The sequence below is a fragment of the Pieris rapae genome, chromosome 24, assembly GCF_905147795.1.
Source record: "Pieris rapae chromosome 24, ilPieRapa1.1, whole genome shotgun sequence".
In the NCBI taxonomy this organism is placed as follows: Eukaryota; Metazoa; Arthropoda; class Insecta; order Lepidoptera; family Pieridae; genus Pieris; species Pieris rapae.
The window spans coordinates 2,579,289-2,603,533 of NC_059532.1; the positions used below are offsets into that span (position 1 = coordinate 2,579,289).

Below are 24,245 nucleotides of genomic sequence, written 5' to 3' on the forward strand. Positions count from 1 at the left end.
GACAAAATGGCGTCTTTGAAGTTCGGGGCTCATTTTAATGATTTGTTTACGTCTGTTTAGTATATTAATAGTTAAAATTGAATGTTTAGTCCTTCATAAACATATTTATGCCTTTTTCAAATAGAAATACATTAAGATGATTTAAGATTCCCAAATAATATCGACGTGATCCGCAGGTTTATTGTTATGGGCAGTGCGGTATCCACGACCGTTAGAATAAACGTCATAAATAAGGGTTTGTACAAACGAAACATGTGTTTGCAATTTTTTCTTACGCTTGGTGTAATGTGTTTATTTAACTCTGCTGATTACGATATTGGAAAATAATGTCACTTTTGATGCACTGCAATGTCCTTAGTGAAATGCATCATAGTGCTATTTTGCATTAATTTGATTGACATGCGAACATTCATTTGCTAATACCTAATTGGTGCTGATTCTAATCAATCCTATACTGGTGGATGTTGGTTTAGGTGCTGCACTGCATTTTTTATTTGAATGGTGTGATTGAAATTGGCTTATTTAAGGTACAACCCGGTCACATTATCTCGAGACCTGGCGTCGATGACGTCACGTCGCGTCGGCGCTCTTAAATGGTGCGCAAAACAAGCAAGCGGGCGAGCGCGGGGAGTTGAAAGGAGAAAAGGGGGGGGCAGGTTCGCATTCCAGCGAGGTCTCGAGATAATGTGACCGTGTTATGTATAACCAGGTTAAGGTTCCACAAAATTTAGGCTTTCAATGCTTCACTAAATGATTATTGCACGTTTTTATTTCTTAGTCATGTAACGTATACATTTTAGCTCACCGAGTCAAATTGATAATTGTGAATACCATGGGGATGGTGGGCCCACCCATGCTGGAAGCAGTAGTCGTGGTCGTGGAGGTCGTGTAGGACGCGGTGGCCGTGGTGGTAGTCGTGGCCGTGGCAGTCGTGGAAACCGCGGGGGACGTGGAAACAGTGGAGAAACGGTGTATGAAACTATGAGGTGAGCTTTTACTTTAACTTATTGGTTGTTTTTCTCTTGATTCCCTAAAATATTTAGATTTTTTTTATTTCATCAGTGACCTAGATCTAGTTCGCGCTCAGCGTCAAGTCACTAATAGACGTGTTGCGGCATTGTCAGCGGAAGCTCGTAAGGAGCTTCTGAGCCGCAAGCGTGAGAAACAATTAACACGAGTGCTTTTGCCTGACGCGCCACCCAGGAAGCGTCGCGTACAGTTAGTGTTTTTACTATATTACTTACTATTAATATTCGTTGAATATTTCGATAAACTTTATTTGTTACAGAAGACCATCGCCGGATCGTGAGTCGTGTGAATTTATAGACAGCGAATCTGGTGACGATTCCAATAGAATTGTTATTTTAGGTAAGGAATATTTTATATTTAAATATAGTTTATTTTGTAATCCATATTAATTGATAGTACGTAATTGACATAGAAATATCTGTTTTAGAAAATAGGCAAGTGGCACCACCCATGCAGGATAACACTGGTGACGTCCACATTCGTAAGTACTTGAAAGTTTTATTAGATATATATATATCCAGTATTATTAACTGTAATTATTTTGTTATAGATGAAATACCAGAGATGTGTAGTAAGATTCTAAATTGTGAGTGACACTGGATATATCAAAATTTTAGAAGTCCTAGTCATATTAAATTTTGTTACAGCGGACCTACAAGTGGCAGCGGTCTCGGAGCCGGGCGACTTGCTGCGTGCTGGTACGGTAGATGCAGTCACTATTCCGAACTTACCTAGCTCTCTAGATAGCGATCCAGGGCGTTTGAGAACTTTTTTTATATAATATATACTTATAAATTTTTTTTCAGGTGATATAGAAGTGGGGGCAGAGGTTGAAATTTCTGTGGCGCCTTCCACAAGTAAATTGCATACATCAATTGGTACTTTATTGTTTTCTTTATTTATTTCATTAATTTCAATTGCAAGTTCACTAAATAGACATATTAAAAAAAAGGACACTATAGTAACAAAGTTGTTTATTGCAGGGGTCAACGACAAAAACTTTGAACAGACCATTGACGAATGGATTACTGATGACTTAAGTGACTGTGACATTGAAAAAGACGATGAGATATGTCCAATTTTACCATCTCGCAATGCTTCGACAGAACCGGCTATTATCACTGACCTGACGCCTTACGAAGCTAGAATACTGGAGACTGAAGACCAGCAGAACGATCTCGGTTTGAGAGACTTAGTGCCAAGTGACTGTTTTGATTTTAATTGGACAAGAGACCGACAGATTTTTACAGGACAAAGAGAGACATTTACTGGGACTGGAGGACCGACTTTTACTATTTCAGACACGACACGTGTCGTCGATATTTTTTATAAGATGATTGACAGTGAATTTATCGACAAACTTTGTACAGAGACCAATCGATACGCCGACCAAAAAATTAAATCACTAAAAGAAGCAAACAAGTTTCTTACAACTTCGCGGCTTTATCGTTGGTCGCCGACTGACAGGGACGAAATGATCACCTTTCTGGCACTTATAGTATTACAAGGCCTATTCCCTCTACCGGAGGAGGAATCCTACTTCGCGTTCAATGGTTTCGACACTATGCCATATTTCCGTAAAATCATGACCTACAACAGGTATCTTTTACTTAAATCAATGCTCCATTTTGTGGACAATGAGACAGTGAAAGAACCGACTAGACTCTTTAAAATTCAGCCGATAATTGACTATTTTAACGAGAAATTTTCCACTTTATACTATCCTTCACAAGAGATAGTCATTGACGAATCCCTTCTGAAGTGGCATGGGAGACTAGGTTTTGCTCAGAAGATTTTGTCGAAGGCTGCACAAGTAGGTGTAAAAACTTACGAGTTGTGCGAGTCTTCCAGTGGCTATCTCTGGAAGTTTTTTGTATATGTGGGAAAAGAAAAGACTGTAACTACTAATGACATCAGACCTGATGAGACCATCCAACTATCGGCATCGAATGAAAACGACAATGACCGTCCCAACAACATTGACGATACAAACGACAAGACTGACGACGCTGAAATGACTGACCAAACATCGACTGGAAATACAAATAACCGTCCCAGTAATGCTACCTCAAAAATTGTTTACGACTTGGTAGAGCCATTACTTCATCGTGGACATACATTAGTAATGGACAATTTTTACAATTGCCCATTATTAGCACGATGTTTAAAACGACAAAATACTGACTGCTACGGAACTCTAAGACTGAATCGAGAATTCGTCCCCGATTCATTAAAGACTTTGACGAAAACGGAACTTCGACAAGGTGAAGTAGTGGCTAGCTACTGTTCTGATTTGTCGATATGTGTATGGCGAGATGCTAACATAGTTAGCTTGATCTCGACATACCATTACCTCCAAATCGGATCTCGACAAAAACATAATCGACTGATATTTAAGCCAAGTATTGTCCTAGACTACAATAAATCCATGGGAGGCGTGGACAGGAAAGATCAATTCCTGTCTGCTCAGCCCTTGGAACGTACCAAAAACAAAATTTGGTACAAAAAACTTTTCCGGCGCATGTTAAATGCTGCCTTATTTAACAGCTTTATCATTTTTAGATCGGGAAATCCCAAGATTTCCCATAGGCAGTTTAGGACAATTCTGGCGAACGACTTATTAAAAATACACCGACATATTGACCTGACTACAGAACCCCGACTTATAGTATCTCGAGCCGGACCGACACAAACGACGCGACCAACAACGACCAATAGACCTCAACTTGAACATCGACACTTCCCTGTGAGAAATGGCCACAAAAAAGCTCGATGTTGGATGTGCGCCCAGCGAAAAGCCCCTGCCCGAACTATATGGAAGTGTCTGGAGTGCAATATAAACCTTTGTATTGAAGATTGCTTCATGGCGTACCACATATAAAAAAATGACGATTAAAAAGAGTGGCGGAGAGTTTATTGCCAGTTCTTCTCTTCCGTTCTACGCCCTTGATTTGAGAACTGGCTGTAAATGTAAAATTAGAATCATTTAATGTATATTTCTTTTTTTTTGACGTTCATATCTGATGAATAAATTATTTTTGATTGGTTGATTTTTTTAATTTTTATAATTATTTTATAATTTACAATTTCGATTTAAATATTTTATTATTAAAAATGGCTCATTCAAATTTACGATAGTGTTGTTCTGTTATTCACTTAAAAGAAACAATTGAAACAAATCGAACATACCTTAAATTTTAATTAGTTAAAAAACTACAAGGTGTATGGGAGACCTTAGATGGGCGGCCATCTTGGCATAAAAAGTCATAGCGCGCGACTCAAGAGGCTATGGTAAGATTACGAGAAGTGGTTGTTTTGTTTTGATTTATTAGCCTACTTAATGTTGATTAAATATAAACATCTTGACTTTATTTGAAAGGATAATTAGTCTAGTTTTTTGTAAAATTATTATTATAAAGAAATCATTTATATTTTTCACGTATGGCCTATATCTATAAAAATTATAATCATTTTTGCTCAGACTCAAACGTTTAATCCCCTTTTTAAGTACTAGTTTATTAACATTATTAAATTATTAAAACATGTGTTTTAATCTAAATACTTTAAGCTATTCTGTAGTATTTTTTTTATAGTTGTAGTTATTATATTTCAAGAGATATAATGGTTTTTATTGGGATGTATCGGGCGCGATGCGCGCGGGTCTAAGCCGCGCGAGTAGATGTACAGTTGAGATGTAAGCAGTCGTGCGGCCCGTGCAAAAGAGTGGTTATATAAAAATAAAGACAAAAAACATAAAAGTTTGATAGTTAAAGAAAATTGCCAGTACAGATATGTTCAGCAACAACCATCGCAAGAGGGACATGCAATAACACAAAACAAAACTCAAAGTAGTTACATTGTCACCAACATACTTAGAACGCACTGTAAGCATTAATACCAATAACACCTCAAGTGTTTGACTTTGTATGCTTTTGATGATGTAAGGCACTTTAGAGGTAAGGAGCTAATTAAAATATATTCAGTCTAATATCGACCACCGTAGTTATAGGGCCTCACATTGACCACCGTAGGATTAAGGTCTAGCATCGACCATAGTTAAGAACACTTGTAATATTCCTTAATAAAGTTTGCATTTTTTTTAAAACCTTTTCAATACTGTCGCGATTTGACTAGGTACATCACAAGTGAAAAAGAAAAAAATAGACAGCCTTGTCGAAGAGTTTAGAAAGAATAGAGAAGAACAAATATGTTGAGACAAATTACTGAAACAGGCAAACTCCAGTACACATATTCTTTAGGAGTATTGCCGACGTAGTTTGTCAATTTCCTCCGGACAAAATAGCTCAAATCAGAGCACAACTTTGTAACATCGTTACTGAAATGGAATTATTAGTCTTGGCGCAACGAGAGACACCATCCCCACAGCAATCATTCAACATACTTTGATGTTATACCAAGTGACTGTATTCGATTAATAAAAATAATATGATTATGAATTGTTTTATTTAATTACCGAAATAAATTCATTAAACTTACCTTAACGTTAGGAATAGTTTTTCTTGTGCCGTAATAGCAAAATTCAATTTCTGGTTGTAGACTGTGTCACTGATATCATCTTTTATGGCCATTAAAATCTTGTTATAGATCTCCCTTGAAACCCGAAAGTGACTTTATGAATTTTTCTTCACAATCAATTAATTGCCTTTTTATTAAGGTTTCGTAACAACCTTCACTTCTCCGTTGTAAAAACATGTTCTTCGGAGATTTTCTTTGTCTATTCAGAAGCAGTAAAAATTCTTCTTCCTCCTCTTCAAGCAAAGCACACATACACATTACAGTAAAATTGTTCATGTTCACGTCTACCTTGGTAGCTGCGGCAAAATCAACTGACAACCTCTCCGCAGGGACGCTAAATGCTGCGTCGTGACGCTGCGTTGCGGCGCATACCGCAGCGTTGTGCGTACCAGACCAAAACGCAACGCACGTGTTGATTGCGCGCATTCGGACCAGAGTTTATTTTTATTAACTATCCCGGCTTTTATTGAAAAGAACGTAATAGTTGTCCTGAGGTGCAGCCACAAATCAGCTGAAGCTAGTACTTGGAGACGCCCGCTCGCCGCCTTTCCTGTAACCCTTTGAGATTCGGGAAAAGTAAAAAAATATTGGAAAAACATGACTCCATCTTCCATCAGATTCTGTCGACCAATTTCTTTTAAATTAAAAAAGAAAACGACTATAACACTAAAGAGGCGTACAATGAGATCGAGAAGCAAATAAGGCAGTTACAGCCTACAAATATTATTCTAGGAGGCAGAATGATACATTTTAAACATATGCCCATTTGCACAATGCTGGATGGCAAAACGGTTAATGTCTTAACAGAAACTAAAAGTACACAAGCTTGTAACGTGTGTTAAGCCACACCAACGCATATGAACGACTTAGAAAATATCAAACAAAAAGTATGTAACGAAGATACTTATAAATCTGGGATTTCCGTATTACATGCTCATCTTCGTTGCTTTGAATATTTATTACATATTTCTTATAAATTGGAGTTGAAACAATGGCAGGCTAGAGGCAAAGAATCTCAGGAAAAAGTGAAAGAGCGAAAAAATTAAATCTGCCAGGATAAAGAAATGGGACTTGTTGACCAACCAAAACAAGGAGGAGGCAACAGTAATGACGGGAACACAGCCCGAAATTTTTTTAAAAACCCAGAGCTTGTTTCTCAAATAACAGGTGTGTCCAAAGAATTGATCGAAAGATTTTCAAACATTTTGTGTGTTGTTTCCTCCGGACATTACATAGACGAAGAGAAATTTAAAACTTATTGCTTCACTACAGCTGAAATGGCGATAGATTTATATGGATGGTATAAAATAAGTGCAAGTGTACACAAACTTTTAATTCATGGTTCTGACATAATTAAATCTCTGCCTTTGCCCGTAGGTCAATTGTCAGAAGATGTGATTGAAGCGAGTCATAAAAATTACAAAAAAAATGCGACAATTATCACTCCCGGAAAATGTCCAGAATATTTACTAATACCTGAAATACCTTATTTGAACATATAAGCATCCAGTGGAGAATTTCCCTCCACTGGATGCTTATATGTTCAGATCCTGTTGGGACTATTCACAGGACAAAACCCAAGAAACGAGGAGAAAAATTTAATGATATTGTTGTAGGAATGTGTAGCGTCAGCGTTTATGTCGAACACGCAGTGATGTATCATTGGGTTTGATGGTATCTGTTATCATTGCGTCCCGGGTGCCCGCCGACCTAATATAAATAGGGAAATAATTAATATACAGTGACTTGACTTTAAACTGTGTTTATTTTAATCACAATATAATACTCCTTAAATTGGTGACCCCAGACAATTTGAACATTATTTTTGAACAGTGTTATTTTATTACAAGGTAATATATTGTGGTAAACGGCTCATTCCGACAAGTGGCGTTTGAGTTTAGTGGGCACCTCGGGTCGACGAACTTTTAAGTTTGTAACTTTGGTGGCGTTGTTCAGTGAAAAATGGCGGAAACTGATAAGGCGGCCCCGTCGGTGGTGAAAGTAGAGGACGCAGGTTTGGCGGCGCTCTCCCTGTCAGCCAGGATCCCGGATTTTTGGATGGACCAGCCGAAAGTATGGTTCATACAATTCGAGGCCATCATCGAGCCGCAGAAGACGAGCGACCAGGCAAAATACAACGCAGTAGTGGCTAAACTGGGAAAAGATGCGATACAACAGGTGACTGATATTCTTATAGAACCACCTGCGGAAAATAAGTACATTCACCTAAAAACCAGACTGTTGCACATCTATGAAGAATCGGAAAATCGGCAAATTCAGAAGCTCATGGGGAGATGGAGCTGGGAGAACAAAAACCGACACAACTGTTACGGCGATCTGGCAAGAGGGAAGGTGAACGATGATACCCTGTGTGTGCTATGGCAAAATCTTCTGCCAGCGTCAGTTCGTAGTGTCTTGGCTGTTACGGAGACCAACGACCTAAACAGGCTGGCCACGATCGCCGACAGGGTGCTGGAGAGCTCGAGATCGACACACATAGCGGAGATTACCCCGCAAACCAGTACGTCGGTTTCTTCAGAAATTTTGGCCGAGATAGCCAAATTAAGCGCAAGGTTATCGCGGATGGAGAACAACGCGCGTTCGGGTTCCCGGAGTCGCGGCGGTGACGGTCGTTCCAGATCGGGATCACGGTCAGCGGCGGGCAGGCGCCGAGACGACCCCAACTGGTTGTGTTTCTACCACTTCCGATTCAGGGAGAGGGCGTCGAAGTGTGTTCAGCCGTGCGGCTGGCAGAATAACACCAACCAGGGAAACTAGGAAGTACGCAGTCGGCAACGGTGGGCGACTGCGCCAGTATTCAGAATCACCGTCTCAGCGTTCAGGACTCGCGTAGGACATTGTCTGTTTTTTCTTGGTGATATCAATTGATAACTGACATTGACATCGTTGTGCCTCTCCCTTTCAGTAACGGGTACCGTTACCTCCTCACAGCTATAGATGGAGTGACCAGGTGGCCTGAAGCTTGGCCTATGCATTCTATCACTAGTGGAATCTTGATTAATACCAGCGATTTCTTTGGGATATTTCCTAATTCACAGTTTGGAGGGAAAACATAAAAAAAATTTAATAAACATATGTTTAGCTAAATGCCATGATGCTGGAATTAAAGTTGTATCTCTTACCTTTGATGGTCACCCCACCAATATTTCAGCGATGGAATTGTTAGGTTGTCGGGTGAAAGATCCAAAAAATATGAAAACCACCTTTAAGCACCCTTCATCAGATCACGAAGTGGCGGTATTTCTAGATCCATGCCACATGATTAAGCTTATCCGTAATCACTGGGAAGACAAAAGCCAATTCCTCGATGAGCAAAAAAATGTTGTGGATTGGAACTACTTGGTACTTTTAAATGATTTGCAGGATACAGAAGGACTGAACATTGCGAACAAGCTAACACGAAGACATTTAGAATTTAGAAATACAATTATGAAAGTTAAACTGGCCATGCAACTTCTTAGCAGAAGTGTTTCTATCAGTCTAAAATTTTGCCGCGAAACCCTAAAACTGGACAAATTTGAAAAATCTGCGGGCACAGAAAATTTTATTATGCTTTTGAACGACCTATTTGATGTTTTTAATTCAAGAAGATTAACACAATACGGATTTTGTCGGCCATTGTCAAAAGATAATAAAGTAAATATATTCGATCTTCTTGAAAAAGCCAAAAAATATATCTTAAATTTAAGTATAAAAACTACTAGGAAGCGTACGTACCATGAAAATGAGGCTGCTATAAGAATAAAAGTTAAAAGTTTTGAGTCAGTCTTAAGTGTTCAAAGTAATAAAGGTTTTAAAGGAATGTTGATATGCATAGAAAGCCTAAAACACTTGTATAAAACTCTTGTTGAGGATACAAAAGAAATGGTCTATATTTCTACGTACCGTTTGAGCCAAGATCATTTGGAACTGTTCTTCGGCATGATAAGAATGAATGGAGGGCATAATGATAATCCAAATGTCCTTCAGTTCAAAGGTGCATACAGAAAACTATTATGCCACATGGAACTACAAGCAGTGGTAACAGGCAACTGTGTGCCATTAGAAGATATTTCTGTCCTGACTTGTTCTTCTGCAATAAAATGTATCAATCAAACCACTTTTTCTGAACGTTTTGACGATGACGAAGAACAGCCGTACCAAGAATCAGAAAGACACGCACCTGATGTAGACATTGCTTCTCTGATAGCTTCGACTGATGACCCAAACTACAAAAATTATGTCGTAGGCTACATTGCAGGGAATGTTGCGAGATACTTAATGAAAAAAATTAAGTGTAATTTTTGTATCGATAGCATGCTCACAAAAGAAAAATTGTGGTTTCACAAATTGGTCACTCTAAGGGACAACGGCGGTTTAATTTATGTATCAGAAGCTGTTTACTTAATCTGCGGCATAGCCGAAAATTATTTCCGGAAGTATATGGCGGAGACAAATAATTTAGATAAAACATCAGAGACAAAACTTGCTTTGACAATTATGGAAAAACTTGTTGGTAGGTCTGTTTTCCCTGATGCAGAGGAACATGTAAATGAGAAAAATCATGTTAACAATTTGTCAAGGCTCATTATTGAAAGATATTTGCGCATTCGTCTTTTTTACGAGTCGAAAAAAGACAATGTAATGAAAACAGCACTATCAAAGCGGCAATTACTCAGGAAACAAATACAGTTCACAGGTTTCTAAACTGATTATTTTTTTAATAATTATTTTTTTCTTTTTCTTAATATGAAGACTATTCGATTAGAAATAATTGTTGATTTGATTGGTTTACTTTAGTTACACAGTATACAAATTCATAATTGTATACAATAATTAAAATATATATATTTTTACGTGTTGTTGTTTTCTTTAATTCGTTTCTTAAAAATAAACATTCCCGTATTATAACAATATTACACATCCACACTTTACCACACATAGCTATTTATGCATTATTGCCAAAAACAAATGGTTATCAGTGGCCGAATCATTACCCCACTTTCGGGAAAACTGGACCTTCACTGGCAACATTACACAAGTGTATGTGTGCGTGTCGCCGAGCGTAAGCACGTAATCGGCCCGCCTGTGTGAACCGGTTTAGTGCGTCACTTTTGACAGAGCGCTTGTATGAAGACTATCTTTCTATGTCTAATTATTCTAAGAACTTACTATTAACTTCTGTCACTTAGTGTTTTTGTGTGTTATACATATTATTCAGTAAGTACTTCTTTAGGTTTATATAATAATAGTACTAATTAACTTCTGTCAATAGCTTTAAATCACTACAGACTTAACTTGAGTATTTACTTTTTGGAAGCCAAATCAACACCCTTATAGCAATATGCTGACTCGCAGAGGCCTTGCCTTACAAGAAGTGAGTCTAAGCTTAGGCTAGCACTAGGAGAATTGAAAGCTTACAAAAAGTTCTGTGCTCAGTTAACATTAGAGATAGGACAGTGAAAGAGAACTATTTGATGTGCTAGAGGCCGATAAAAAGCTCAAAGCCGAACTATCATTGATATTTCAGCAAAATAACACACTTCAGGATGAGTGTGACTTGCTGAAAAGTCAATTGGACAAGCTTGATGGCTATGACTTAGAATATGAAAGTGCCTTGAAACATATATCTGATCTTGAAAGGGAATTGTATGAGGCTAATCAACATATCATAAAGCTTGAAGAAGCCTCTCACAAGAAGTCACAGACTTTAACACAAGACCTTTTCAAAGACTTAGTTTGCAATAGTTCAGAATCAAATTCCTCTACAGCATATAAAAGTATTAATGGATGTAGCAAAAAAAGAATAATAAAGTAAAAAAAAAAATTACTGAAAAAGCACAACATTGTATTAGACAATAAAAAATTAATGAAAGAAAACATTAAACTCAAAAGTAATATTGACATCCACTTAATTGAACTGGAAAATAGTAGGATTAGATATGAATTTGACACTGAACTATTCCAAAAGGAGATCTTGGAACTTCAAAACATAGCAGATTTCATGGCATCGAAATTCCAGGAGTTTCAAAACATAGTCTCCAAATACTCGGCTACTATGGAAGATCTTATCAAGATCTCCACACATGCAGCACAATGCATTGAGTTTGAAAACTCAAGCCAATCTGTACAGGTGTAACCAGTATGTAGGGATAATAATATTATTACAAAGCCAAAGTTAAATGTAATGTACTCTGACCAAATAGGCCATCAAATGAGCCAATTTTTAAATAAGGAACAAAATCTTTTAAACAGCTGTTACCCAAATGCTACTTTTGGATATATTGTGAAGAATGTTGTAAGAGAGTCTATAAGTAAAACTAATAATCTATTTATATTTATAGGCAATAGAGGGAATTTAAACAAAAAAGAGCTTATTAACTGCTATGAAAAATTATGCTCACTTCATACAAAAAATCTGATTATGTTTACATTCCCTTATAGTAAAACCTTCACTCAACAAGAAAATAATGTAAGACATATTTTAAATCAGACAATGCATACATTTGCTATGTATAATAAAAACTTTACACTAATTATTGATACCAATAGGTACATTTTTGTAATAATTACTTTTTGACAAAGGATAGATATAATCGATCTACGTATTTGAAAAGACAGATAGCTGATTCGCTATCATATTTATTGTTTATAACAGCCAAGAATGTGGCTCGACAACTTACTTCTATTGAGCAGGTTTTAGTTAGTAAGACCTTGGAAGATATTCCAATACATAGTATTTATAATTTAAATTAGATACTAAGACAACAGAGAGTCTCTCTGGCAAAGAATTAGTCAGTAAGATAAGTAAATTTAAGGATAATAATAATAATACTATCAATCTGGTTCACCAAAATATACAAGGCATGAAAAGTAAATTAATACTAGAAATTTAGTTGTTTTTGAGCAGTGAAAATATTGACATATTGTGTATTTCAGAACACTGGTTAAAGACATGTGAACTTATGTTCAATTTTTGTAATCATTAGATTGGTAGTTTGTTCTGCAGAGGAAATGCAATACTCGGTGGCTCATTAATATTGCTTTATAAAAAATTAAAATTTAAAGAAAGGAAGGACATAGTGAGAGCCTCTCTGTGGAATGCCTTATTGAAGTATCTTGTGTGGAGCTGGAGCAATTAATCATTGTTAGTTTGTATGGCCCTCCTTCAGCTCAATATGATAGTTTAGAAAAAATATTAGAGCAAGTTCTGTACAAATTGCAAAAATCCAAGAAAACGTTAATAATTTTATTGTACTTACTAGGGTAACACCCACACGGCAACATGTATTGACAATATCTATACTAATATAGTTCCTCTCAACACCTGTATTATCAACAAACTTACATCTGACCACTCCGGTCAATTGTTTGAATTTCAAAATATACTTAAATGTAAAGATGCAAAAAAGACAATATGCACAATTCCTATAACATATGATAGGTTAGATAAATTTAGAAAAAATAATATTTAATATGCCATTTTTGCGTAGTAACCAATGCATAGGACATTGGTTACATAACACATTCTTTGAATCATTTATTGATGAATTCAAAAATGTGTTCACTCCAAAGACTTTTCTGGTCTCGGAGAAACCTACCTTTTGTGACTGGGCAACTCCGGAACTACACAAAAAAAGGCTGAAATTGTATGAATTGTATGATGAAAAACAGTATAATGACAGTGAAGAATTTAAAACTCACGTTAAGACATTTTCAAAAAAAATTAGGCAAGAGTGTAAAATCGCTAAGGCAAAACACTTAACTAATAAAATAAACAACGGCTCTGATAAGATAAAGGCTACTTGGAAAAATATAAACGAGGAGACTCCAGAAAGGATTCTGAATATAAGATGAACATAAACGGCAAAGTAATTATATTAGCCTATAATTAAATTCTGAGGAGAAATATCCCCTGAAACCACCAAAAAACCGTTTTCTGCACCTTTATATAAATTTTCACCAACAACAGCTGATACAATACAGAACAAGCTAAACAGTGCGGTCCATCCAACACCTACATCAAGCTGATCGGAAGTATACTTCCGGAGATACACCAAGAAACAAAACGGAAACGGTGATATCCAGGGGATCCAAGAACGGGAAAAATACTTAAATATCACCATCAGATAGCCGATTAAAAACTCATACAGACAGCTCACCATCCAACCACAAGAACCAATCATCAGCAGCACTGGACTCCAGATTATCTGGTATTCCACCTAAACTGCCTCCGCCTCAACATCATCGTGAAGATCACACAGCGGGCGTCTCGAAAAGCTCAAACAACCACAAAATAGCAACAGAAACCACCAGAATATCCAGTCATCAATACACAGGTCCGGTGGATTTGGATTATCAGTACATTTATAAGGAAAATATCATAATCTTAAATTTTGTTGAGTTTGGTATCATTCAAACCAGCTCGGTGAGACGAATTTTGTAGTGCCACTTGTTTCCCCCACAACCCCCTCCTGCTCCCCTTAGCCCCCTAAAAAACAAAAATTTTAACACGTAGAGATAGGATATCGTGCGATGTGTGTTAATAATTTACTCAACAATATTCCAAAAAAGTGTATTTGCAGAAAGTGGTCGAGCCCTCAAAAGTTTGCCACTTTTTAAATCCAATAATTTGTTTTACAACTTACATTTTTTCTTACACCATATTGTAGATCGTCTAAAGTAGATTCCAGTAGTAATTTTTGTTAAATTTTTAGTTAACATTTTCATTTTCTCGTAAAAAAGGGCCGCGGACGCCATTACCAGTTAAGTTTGTCGGCTCTCTAGCGGATAAACGGTGAGTCGGAGACGAATTAACGACATCTCAAAATCCGGTCTACCGGAAGGTTTGTTGCACCCTCCCGCGTTAAAATTTCTTCTAATTCTTTCAACTGTTGGTAAGTAACCGGGTTCTTTTAATAAATTTTTACGAAGGAACTCTGAACACGGAAAGATATCTAGAAATACTTGAGATTTTAAGAAATGAGATTAATAATCTTCCTGATGCAGATCGACGAAATCTCATATTCCAGCAAGATGGGGCTCCGGCTCATAACAGTAAAACAGCCGAGTTTTTAATGAACATTTTCCTTCCTGGATCGGCACTGTTGGACAAATTAGATGGCCACCGAGATCTCCAGATCTAACCCCACTTGATTTTTTTATGGGGTTATGTAAAAGATTTAGTTTACAAGAACCGGAACAACAGTGTGCAGGATTTTTACAAACAGGACGGTTACAAAATGAACTTAGACGTATTATTTCAAACATCCACCATGCAAAAATAAGTAAATCGACAGGGAGAGAAATTATTATTTTTTAAATAAAATGTAAAATGTTATGTTTATAGTTTCATTTAATATGCTAGGTTATAAAGGAAAAATTAATAAATTATGAGTAGCCCTTTCAAGCGCTATTATAAAATACATGTAATTTTAAAAAATCTGTGAATGCAGTTCTACTTATTATTTATTACAAATTAAACGATGTCTTCTTTCAGTAAAATATCCTATCATTAATATTTAAGGTACTTTCCCTCCGTGTGGCATCGCCGTGGGACGCCCTGTATTGTTGTGACAAGTTTGGTGCCAAGGACGGCACCGTGAAGCGTCGGTCGTTTGGCGGACGTCTAGAGGTTGCACCGCAGTGAGTAGGCGTTGCAAGTTTGGACCGAAGTGGATTGGGACTTTAATCTTAGTTTTAATTTTTTGTTTATAATTTTAGTTAGAATTAAGCTTGGTATTTTGTATTATAATATATTTATATCTCTATTCTTCAATATATATTTATTTATATATTCGTTGGGAGTAGAAATAGTCTTGAGTAACATGCGAAAGAGGAGAGTAAAGCCTTCGGTGGCCTCGGACAGCGAGGATGAAGATGTCATCAGGGCTCGCTCAGACTCGAGGAAGCGGGCTTTTTTAAAAAATCCTGTGAGGGATGGTAACGAGGACGTGTCTCCACCTCCCCACAAGGAAGGTTTAAAGGAGGCATAGGAAGAGTGGCTCGCTCTCTTCCTGGAGAGAAAAAGAGTGGTGCTGGGGGCCATCAGCAAGGTGGGGCCTACACAAGTACAGGTCAGGCCCCGAACGGGCTCCCGTCATCATGGGAGGATTATGAGGAGGATGTGGTCCTCCCGGGGGTGTCTGAAATCAAGGAGAGATCTGATCTCAAAAGGACTATTTCGGTCCCTGTTAGTACATAGCGTACAACATTATTACCCTCATACGGATCCTCGAATTGGCCTTCGCTACACAAATAGGTCTCCGGCTTTTGAATATTTAAATGCATCAAATGTGATAAGATATATCACAAGGCAGTCCATCTAGAGTCTAGATGTCTGATCTTGACACTGTACTCGTACTGTGATGGTCTAGATTCTAGACCATCACAGTACGAGTAACAGTGTCAAGCATTGTCATGATAGTAGAATAGAAAATTAGCAAAGATCAATACCAATTAATACGTTGTGTATGCATGTATACCCGCCTTATGGATTTGTATTGGGCTCTAAGTCAGAAATTTCTGTGAACTGAAAGTGAAGCCACACTTAGACTTCAAGCATTGCTAAGCCATACAATCCAGTCTTCCCGAAAACAAAGTTGGTGATTTGGAATTGATTTGCTTTGCAACCTATATAAATAGTGGAAAATAAAGGCTTAATTAATTTTTGCCATGAAATGAATCATGACTATGTTTTACCCAGAAGGAAATCTATAAGAAAGAAATTTTTTCCCGATGCTTATCATGCCGCACCCCACTGTAATTGTAGAACTTTTTCTACATTTAACAAAACACGTGTATAGAAAACATAGTACTTTTCAGTTTGTACCGAGGCAAGGCGTTTTACTACTGATGGTACTGATGGTAGTACAGAAAATATACAGGCCGCAGCTTATGTTTCTGATGCAGTAACGCAAGTGCCAGGTGATCCCGCCTCAAGGGTATCAATAAATAAGGATACATAACCTACATTATCTAGGAATTTAATGACGTCCTATTTACGCCAGGTCTGCTCAAAAATAAAAAAGATATAGATCGACACATATGAAGTCTGTTTATATACTTACAACCATTTTCTATAGTGGAAAACAGGGAGTTTCGTAAACGTATTGCGTTTGCCTTTCCTAACTATACTTAACCCACAAGATTTTTCTTTTTTAAATAATCTACTGCCTGCTCTATATGAAGTCACCAAAACTGAAGTAAAAAAGTTGCTTAGTGCGACAATGCCTTTTATGTTTATCTACTGATATGAAGACGTCTTCTAATGGTGAATGGTTTTTCGGTGTTACCGGTCCACAATACAACAGGTACCATAAATATCACAGAATTATTATCACACATGGAAAGCAAGGATTACATTAGTTTTATTGTTAGTACTGATTTCCATTTACAGATTTTACTAACTTTGGCGTTCATGTTGATGACTATATGGATAACAAAACGCTTATTCTTAGCTTAACACAGATCTTTGCTGTCGAGATTGTGTTTATTCACACGGAACACTAAGACACAACACCATATGGGTGAGAGCAGTTTAGTGGCATTTTTCCTACTGAAGAGTCACTCGATATGTGGGAAGAGACTGAGAGTGTTTGAAATACCGATTGAAGTATGCACTTTACCAGGGTTGGCAATTGATTGGCAAGCAACCCCGTCGCGTGGATTTAAAAATCTGATAAAGAGACCATCTACACTTTACCGATGGAATTTCCAGACCTTAATAAGGATAGATTGGGATGTTTTACAAATCAAATCACGCTCTCATCCAAACATGAATGCTTGTAATGAAATACCAGCTTTGGTTGAATTCCCGGTGAAATGGTTCCAGCATATTATAGATCATCATACTCGATGTGATTGGGTGTCTCTAACATTTATATCTGTAACTAGTATTATCTATTATATTATCATTCCCAGGGTATTTCAATGTTATCTATCATCACTCTACTAATCATAATCAGTACTTAATGAATACCACTCCTTACAATGATGAATTTGCTATCAGATAATGATAGGGAGTAGTCAAGTATAGGGTGGTCAGCGGGAATTTTTCAACTTTAAAGTGCAACTGTCGAAATAATAGCGGGGTTTGTATCATTGAAAGCGCAGTACTTGCGGATTTGTTAGCAGCCATGAGTCACTAGAGCTCATCGCTCGTTCGCGGTTGAGCAATATCTAAACAATAGTGAATCGTTGATTCGCACGCGTCGAATTTTTTGTACTCATTTTAATATTCGGCGTTTAAGTGATGGGCCGAGTACACAACTTATCTGGTCGTGGGTACAAAGATTTAGGCAAGATGGGACAACGCTCAACAAAACTCCTCCAGGACCATCAACTTCATCAGAAACGCCCGAACGTGTGTCTGAAGTTCGAAATGAAATCATTAGAAATCCAAGCAAGTCGATTAGGAAAATTGCAGCCTCCACAGGAATCAAAAAGTCAACAGTGCATGTTATTTCTAAGAAGAAATTAAGGCTCCATCCATACAAAATGCAAATTGTTCGGAGTCTCAACGAAAGTGACTATCCTTTGCGAGAAACCTTCGCAAGAACAATGCTGGAACGCTTCCGAACACCTACCACGTTGGGAAACATTTTGTTTAGTGACTAAGCACATTTTCACATTGATGGATATGTAAATAAACAATATGAGATACTGGTGCCCGAACAACCCAAGAGAACACCACCAGAAACGTTTACATTGCTTGAAAACCACAGTTTGGTGCGCCATTTCGGCTAGCGGTGTAATTGGGCCCTATTTTTTAACCAAGGCGAAACAGTCACTGCTCCGTTATATTGCCGTATGATAAACGAATTTCTGCTACCGCAATTGCAGCTGTATTCAGGTTATAACAATAGGACACAATTTCAGCAAGACGGTGAAACTCCGCATACAGCTAGGGTGTCGATGGAAAAGTTAAGAACATTTTTTCCAAATAAACTGATCAGCAAATACGGAGACATCCGATAAAAATATCAACCAGTCAGAAAGGGAAATAGAAAAGTTAACAAGAGATGCAATTACCAGCATAAGTGAGAGTGACTGGAAAAAAGAAGTCAGCCATGTGGACTAGGGATTGCAATTGCTGGATCCAGCGCCTTTTTAAACATGCTGGATCCAGCATACATCTTGATGCAGCGATGCGGATCCGCAAACGTATCAATTTCTATTGTGAGTTGCGGCCATTTTCGAATCGGTGCGGCAACGTTGCCGTTCTGTCACCATAGCACGTGCCGCATGAAAGGCAACACCGCCCGCCCCCTTTCCCCCTTACCAACTGTACCGCTTATGTTTATTTTATAAATCAAAGACAGTTTTGATGTGTTGAATAACTGTTCTCGTCTCGATAGAAAGTGTCTTTGTGTCACTAAAGTGTATATTAAGTGCGTGTTGGAATAAGATCGTGTAGATGATGACGCAGAACCCGTTAAAATGACTTTAGAGCTAGAGCTTGAGATAGAACTTAAAAGAGAGAAGGAGAACTTTAATAAACAAAAGCCAAGTGGTCAATTAGATTACGAAAAGATCCTGAAAAAAGAAATGAGCGTTTATGAGAGCGAAGGAGTGCGAGGTGAACATTTATCTATGGTTTATGAGTATTTAATGAGCATTCTCAGCAGCCGGCTACATATGCGAAGCAGGTTTGGAGATAAGACTATAGATAAAATTTGTTTTTTAAGGTCTTACTTTCAGAGAATTCAAAAAAAGAAGTAGTCTCTTATCGTCAGACTTTAAACTGCTTAATTATTAAGGATTAACGAGCGGAGAGAATATTATTTCAAAGCTTTTTTTGTTTGATACAAAAATACTATTGAAAATTAAAATAGTGTTATTATTACGGTCCTTTTTTAAAAGAATGTTAATTAAGTTAATTTTAAAGGAATTTGTGTGACTTATTGCTACTGATTAGCCGTCCTATCATTAAACATAAGCGTAATTAATAAGATAGTGCTTACTTAGAAACATTATCTTAAATGTTATATGAATATAAGGTTATATGTTTGTATCGTTGTGTATGCCGTGCTCATTTATAACTACTACTTTACATGCTACGAGAGACTGTCCAACATATCAATTCCAACCGTTAATATGGCAGTTATGTATTTTAATTGAATAGTTAAATACCACAAAATTTAAGATCAAAACATCATATTGAAGCCTTACCTTACCTAACTAACACCGAGTGACATCTTTGAAATGACTTCAAATATTTGTTTGAATCAGATGTCACCTGGCGGAATTCCCTAACCACATTAAATATTTTTTACTTATCAAAACATGTTGAAGTTTGATCAACTGACAGCTGACTTTACCCAATCCCATCCCTATTATGTAGTTGACAAATGACATTAGCATTTTACTTCATTGTCAGGGAGCAAGCAAGTAAAACTGTATAGAAAGTAGCTCCAAAGTTTTGTCTGAATTCTAATTAGTATTGTGAAATATTTAAATAATCGTCTTGTGAAAGTATTGTTAAATGATTCAAAAGGTGCCTTTTCAAAGACTGTTCAAATTAAACAAACATTTTCTTGCAACTCGGACTCAATTTATTTACAAGAACCCAAACCCACTGATTATACAACAAAACATGATATTATTTGATAGGTAAAGGTAAAGAAGGGTCAATACTTATATTATGATTGCAAATTAAATTGAGTACATTGTATTAGGTTTCGTTTTTTTTCAGAAGTGAATAGAGATGTACTTGTGGTAAATATAGATCCAGTTCAAGATAAACAACATGATAAATGTAAGTGAGCAGTATGGCAGTTCTATTTGTCTTTTGCTGACTCCACACAATGATGGCCAATGAAATGTAAATTACCTCTTTAGAAAGAAACTTTAAGCATTATTTGCCACAGAATCAGTATAGTACATGCAATGTATTGGCGGGTTGTGGGCCAACTTGTGCAGTCGGCATTCGAAAAGGAAATTACAGTATTGGTCCAAAAGCCGTATGTCGGCGGCGTACACTTGTTCAGACAATGTAAAACAAGAATAAGTGATTTTTCGAACACATTATTTATCTCATATTGTTCTGAAAAATGCATAGTTTTTAAATTAAAAACCTTAAATTATTCAAGTGTAAGTACATTTTCTGAACCAGTGCAGTGGTGTGGTGGCCAAAACATAGCAGACCAATTCTTTTTCATATCATTTTAGCTTATGATTTGTTAACTTTTTTCCGATATCAACTGCCATATTCTGAGTTTCATATTATCCTTAGTGCTTACCAATACTTTTAATAAATATTGTTTTCAGATTTAAGGAATTTGAAGAAAAGAGTGAAAATGAAAGTTTATACACTTGCTGAAAGCAAGCTAAATAAAAAGCTAGTTGCCGCGAAAATAAAGCTGAGCATGATCAAATAAACTTAAAAATCAACCAACAGCTATTAAAATAGCTAAAAACATTTTGACAAATGAGTCACTGCTCAAAGCTGTAGAAGGTTTACCACGCAGTGGAAAAATTGTAACCATGTTGCAGTTGAGAGAAGTAAAAAAGCAAGACAAAGGCAGAAGACTTAGTACAGAAGAAAAACTTGTTGCACTGTCTTTATTTAAACAGAGCCCAAAAGGTTATCGTTTTTTAAGAAAAATGTTGATACTACCTGCACCACAAACATTGACTTAATTAATATCAATGGCAAATATTAAACCAGGCATAAATAAAAATATATTTACACAGTTGTGTGTTCTAATACTTGATGAGATGGCACTCAAAAGCAACATTTGTTATAATGAAAGACAAGATAAAGTGATTGAATTTGTTGATAATGGAGAAAATGTCACAAAAGAGTTTGCTGATCATGCGCAGGTTTTCATGATACGTGGTTTATTGAAAAACTATAAGCAGCCTATCGGATACACACTCAGCATCTGTCACTTAAGGTCTATTCACACATCAGTTAGCCCACAGTTCCGGCACAGTACCGCATCAGTGATAACACGGGTCAACATGAAATTTGACTTTGATTGCAAAGCATTAAATTTCGGTAGTTTAGGTCGTAATAAGACGGAAAAAAAATAAATGGCATGAAAAACTTTGCTTTTGTGCTTAGAAGACTGATTGAACGAAATTTTTAAAAATCTCGGATTGAAATAAAAATGTTTATTATTTTTATTAAGTTTTACTTTCAAATTAGAATACAGAAAAGTGGAAAATAACTTAAAAGTGCATACTTTTATGTTCATAGCTACTTTCTCTCAATAAACCCCAAATGATGGGCGACTCTAAAAAAAAAAAACATCCAGTTCTAGTTTTAGGTTTCGATCTCGGGGCAAACGGAAGAATTCGCCGAAGGCAACCCCTTCCACGCTCACAGTGGACTTCACCAATGTTAGGGGGCTCAACTCAAACCTAAGCGCGGTTCACTTTCACCTTGAATCTGCGAAGCCGGCCTTATTCTTCCTCACTGAGACTCAGATATCCTCCCCGGCTGATACTTCTTACCTCTCCTACCCGGGGTACAAATTGGAACATTCATTTGTGCCGCGGGCGGGAGTTTGCGTGTACGTCAGAGAGGATATCTGTTCTCGTCGCCTCGGGACGCTTGAAGGAAGGGACCTATCTAACCTCTGGCTCCGCATAGACTGCGATGACCATCCGCGATTCTATGCGTGCCTGTATAGGTCCCACAGCGGAAATGACGAAACTGACCAACTCATCGAGCACATCCAAATGGCTACAGATTCCCTGCTTGAAAGGGTTCCTACCGCCGAAATCGTGATACTTGGCGATTTTAACGCCCACCATGCCGATTGGCTCGGCTCTGAAACCACCGATCACGCGGGAAGATCCTTTCACGACTTTGCTTTAGCCTACGACCTGACACAAATGGTCCCTGCGATTACGCGAATACCAGATGTGGACGGTCATAAACCCTCTTTGTTGGACCTTCTGCTGACTTCGCATCCGGAGAACTATCAAGTCTCCGTTGACCCGCCATTGGGTTCATCGGATCATTGTGTGGTCCGGAGTACTGTGCCATCTACGCGCCCTTCGCGGTCGCGCTTTTTGGGTTTTCGCCGTATTTGGCACTACAAGTCAGCAGATTGGGACGGGATGCGGTCTTTCTTTGCGTCCTACCCTTGGGGGCCTATTTGCTTTTCGTCTGAAGCTCCAGATTCCGTCGCTGCCTCTGTCGCCGAAGTGGTTCTGCAGGGAATGGAACTCTTTATTCCTTTTTCTGCGGTGCCGATCGGTGGCAAGTCTCAGCCCTGGTTTAAGCGTTCTTGCAAGACAGCCTCGCGTCGAAAGCGAGAATGCTTTAAGGCATGGGCAGAAGCGGCTAAATCTCGTGATGCTAATACCAGCGAACTCAAAAAAGCATATAACTCAGCCTCCAGGTCCTTCAAACGGGAAATCACTAAAGCAAAGTCAGAGCACATTGCCAGATTTGGCGAGAGATTGGCCCAACTCCCTTCGGGGACTCGAGCCTTCTGGTCTCTAGCCAAAGCTGTCCAAGGGAATTTTTGTCAGCCCTCCATTCCACCATTGCACAGGGAGGATGACTCGCTGGCCCACACTGCGAAGGAGAAGGCCGACCTTTTAGGCTGTCTCTTCGCGTCCAACTCGACTTTGGATGACCGAGGGAGATCACCACCGAGCATTTCACGGTGTGATTCTTCGATGCCGGAAGTTACATTCCGGCAACGTGCTGTCCGTAAAGCATTATCTTCCTTGGACATACATAAGTCGAGCGGGCCGGATGGTATTCCTCCAATTGTGCTGCGTACTTGTGCTCCTGAGTTGGCTCCGGTCTTAACGCGCCTTTTCCGGTACCTGTACTCGCTTGGCACTGTCCCGGAGTGCTGGAAGATCGCATCGATACATCCGATCCCTAAAAAAGGCGATCGCTCCGATCCGTCCAACTATCGCCCAATAGCGATAACCTCCTTGTTCTCCAAAATAATGGAATCCATTATTAATTGCCAGCTCCTGGAGTATCTGGAGGGCCACCAGCTGATAAGTGACTCTCAGTACGGCTTTCGTCGTGGTCGTTCGGCTGGTGACCTTCTTGTATACCTTACGCATAGATGGGCGGAGGCAATTGAGTCCAAGGGGGAGGCTCTAGCGGTTAGTTTGGACATAGCGAAAGCCTTCGATCGGGTGTGGCACAGAGCACTGCTCTCGAAGCTTCCAGCCTATGGGCTTCCCGAGAAATTATGCGATTGGATCTCCAGCTTTCTGGCCGATCGGAGCATCAAGGTCGTCATCGACGGAGCATGTTCCGACCTTAAACCCGTGAACGCTGGGGTCCCACAAGGCTGTGTTTTATCCCCGACCCTGTTTCTTCTGCATATCAATGATATGTTGCAACTTAGCAACATTCACTGCTATGCGGATGACAGCACTGGGGACACTCTTTACACTGGCCGGGCAAGTATTTCTCGGGCAGATGTCGATGAGTACCGGAACAAACTTGTGTCTGAAGTAGAAACCCTACTACGTGGAGTCTCTGACTGGGGCAGACTAAACTTAGTCCAATTTAACCCCAAAAAGACACAAGTTTGCGCGTTTTCCGCTAAAAAAACACCCTTTGTCGCTACTCCTCTTTTCGAAAACACTCTCCTTAAAGCCACAGCCAGCATTGGAATACTTGGCGTTGACATATCGAACGACGTTCAGTTTCGCGGTCACTTGGAAGAAGTCCTCCCCTCCCCGAAGTC

General features: G+C 38.3%; 2 protein-coding genes across 3 annotated transcripts in view; one reads left to right on the forward strand and one right to left on the reverse strand.

Moving 5' to 3' along the window:
- The window catches only part of LOC110996039 (5'-AMP-activated serine/threonine-protein kinase catalytic subunit alpha), a 141,634-nt gene that overhangs the window by 24,526 nt on the left and 92,863 nt on the right, over positions 1 to 24,245 (reverse strand). The window lies entirely within an intron of this gene.
- Positions 16 to 2,581, forward strand: LOC123690333. 2 transcript variants are annotated; one of them, XR_006751017.1, is made up of 7 exons: positions 16 to 235; positions 801 to 986; positions 1,063 to 1,368; positions 1,457 to 1,510; positions 1,677 to 1,727; positions 1,836 to 1,907; positions 2,013 to 2,581. XR_006751017.1 is itself a non-coding variant. In XM_045633639.1 (6 exons), exons 2-6 carry the CDS (start codon positions 982 to 984, stop codon positions 1,808 to 1,810), a joined length of 429 nt encoding a protein of 142 aa, XP_045489595.1. In that variant the 5' UTR covers positions 16 to 235; positions 801 to 981; the 3' UTR covers positions 1,811 to 1,829. The 2 variants fall into 2 exon arrangements, 1 of the variants encoding a protein (XP_045489595.1); XM_045633639.1 differs by lacking the exons at positions 1,836 to 1,907; positions 2,013 to 2,581 and having other exon boundaries at positions 1,063 to 1,218; positions 1,289 to 1,368; positions 1,677 to 1,829.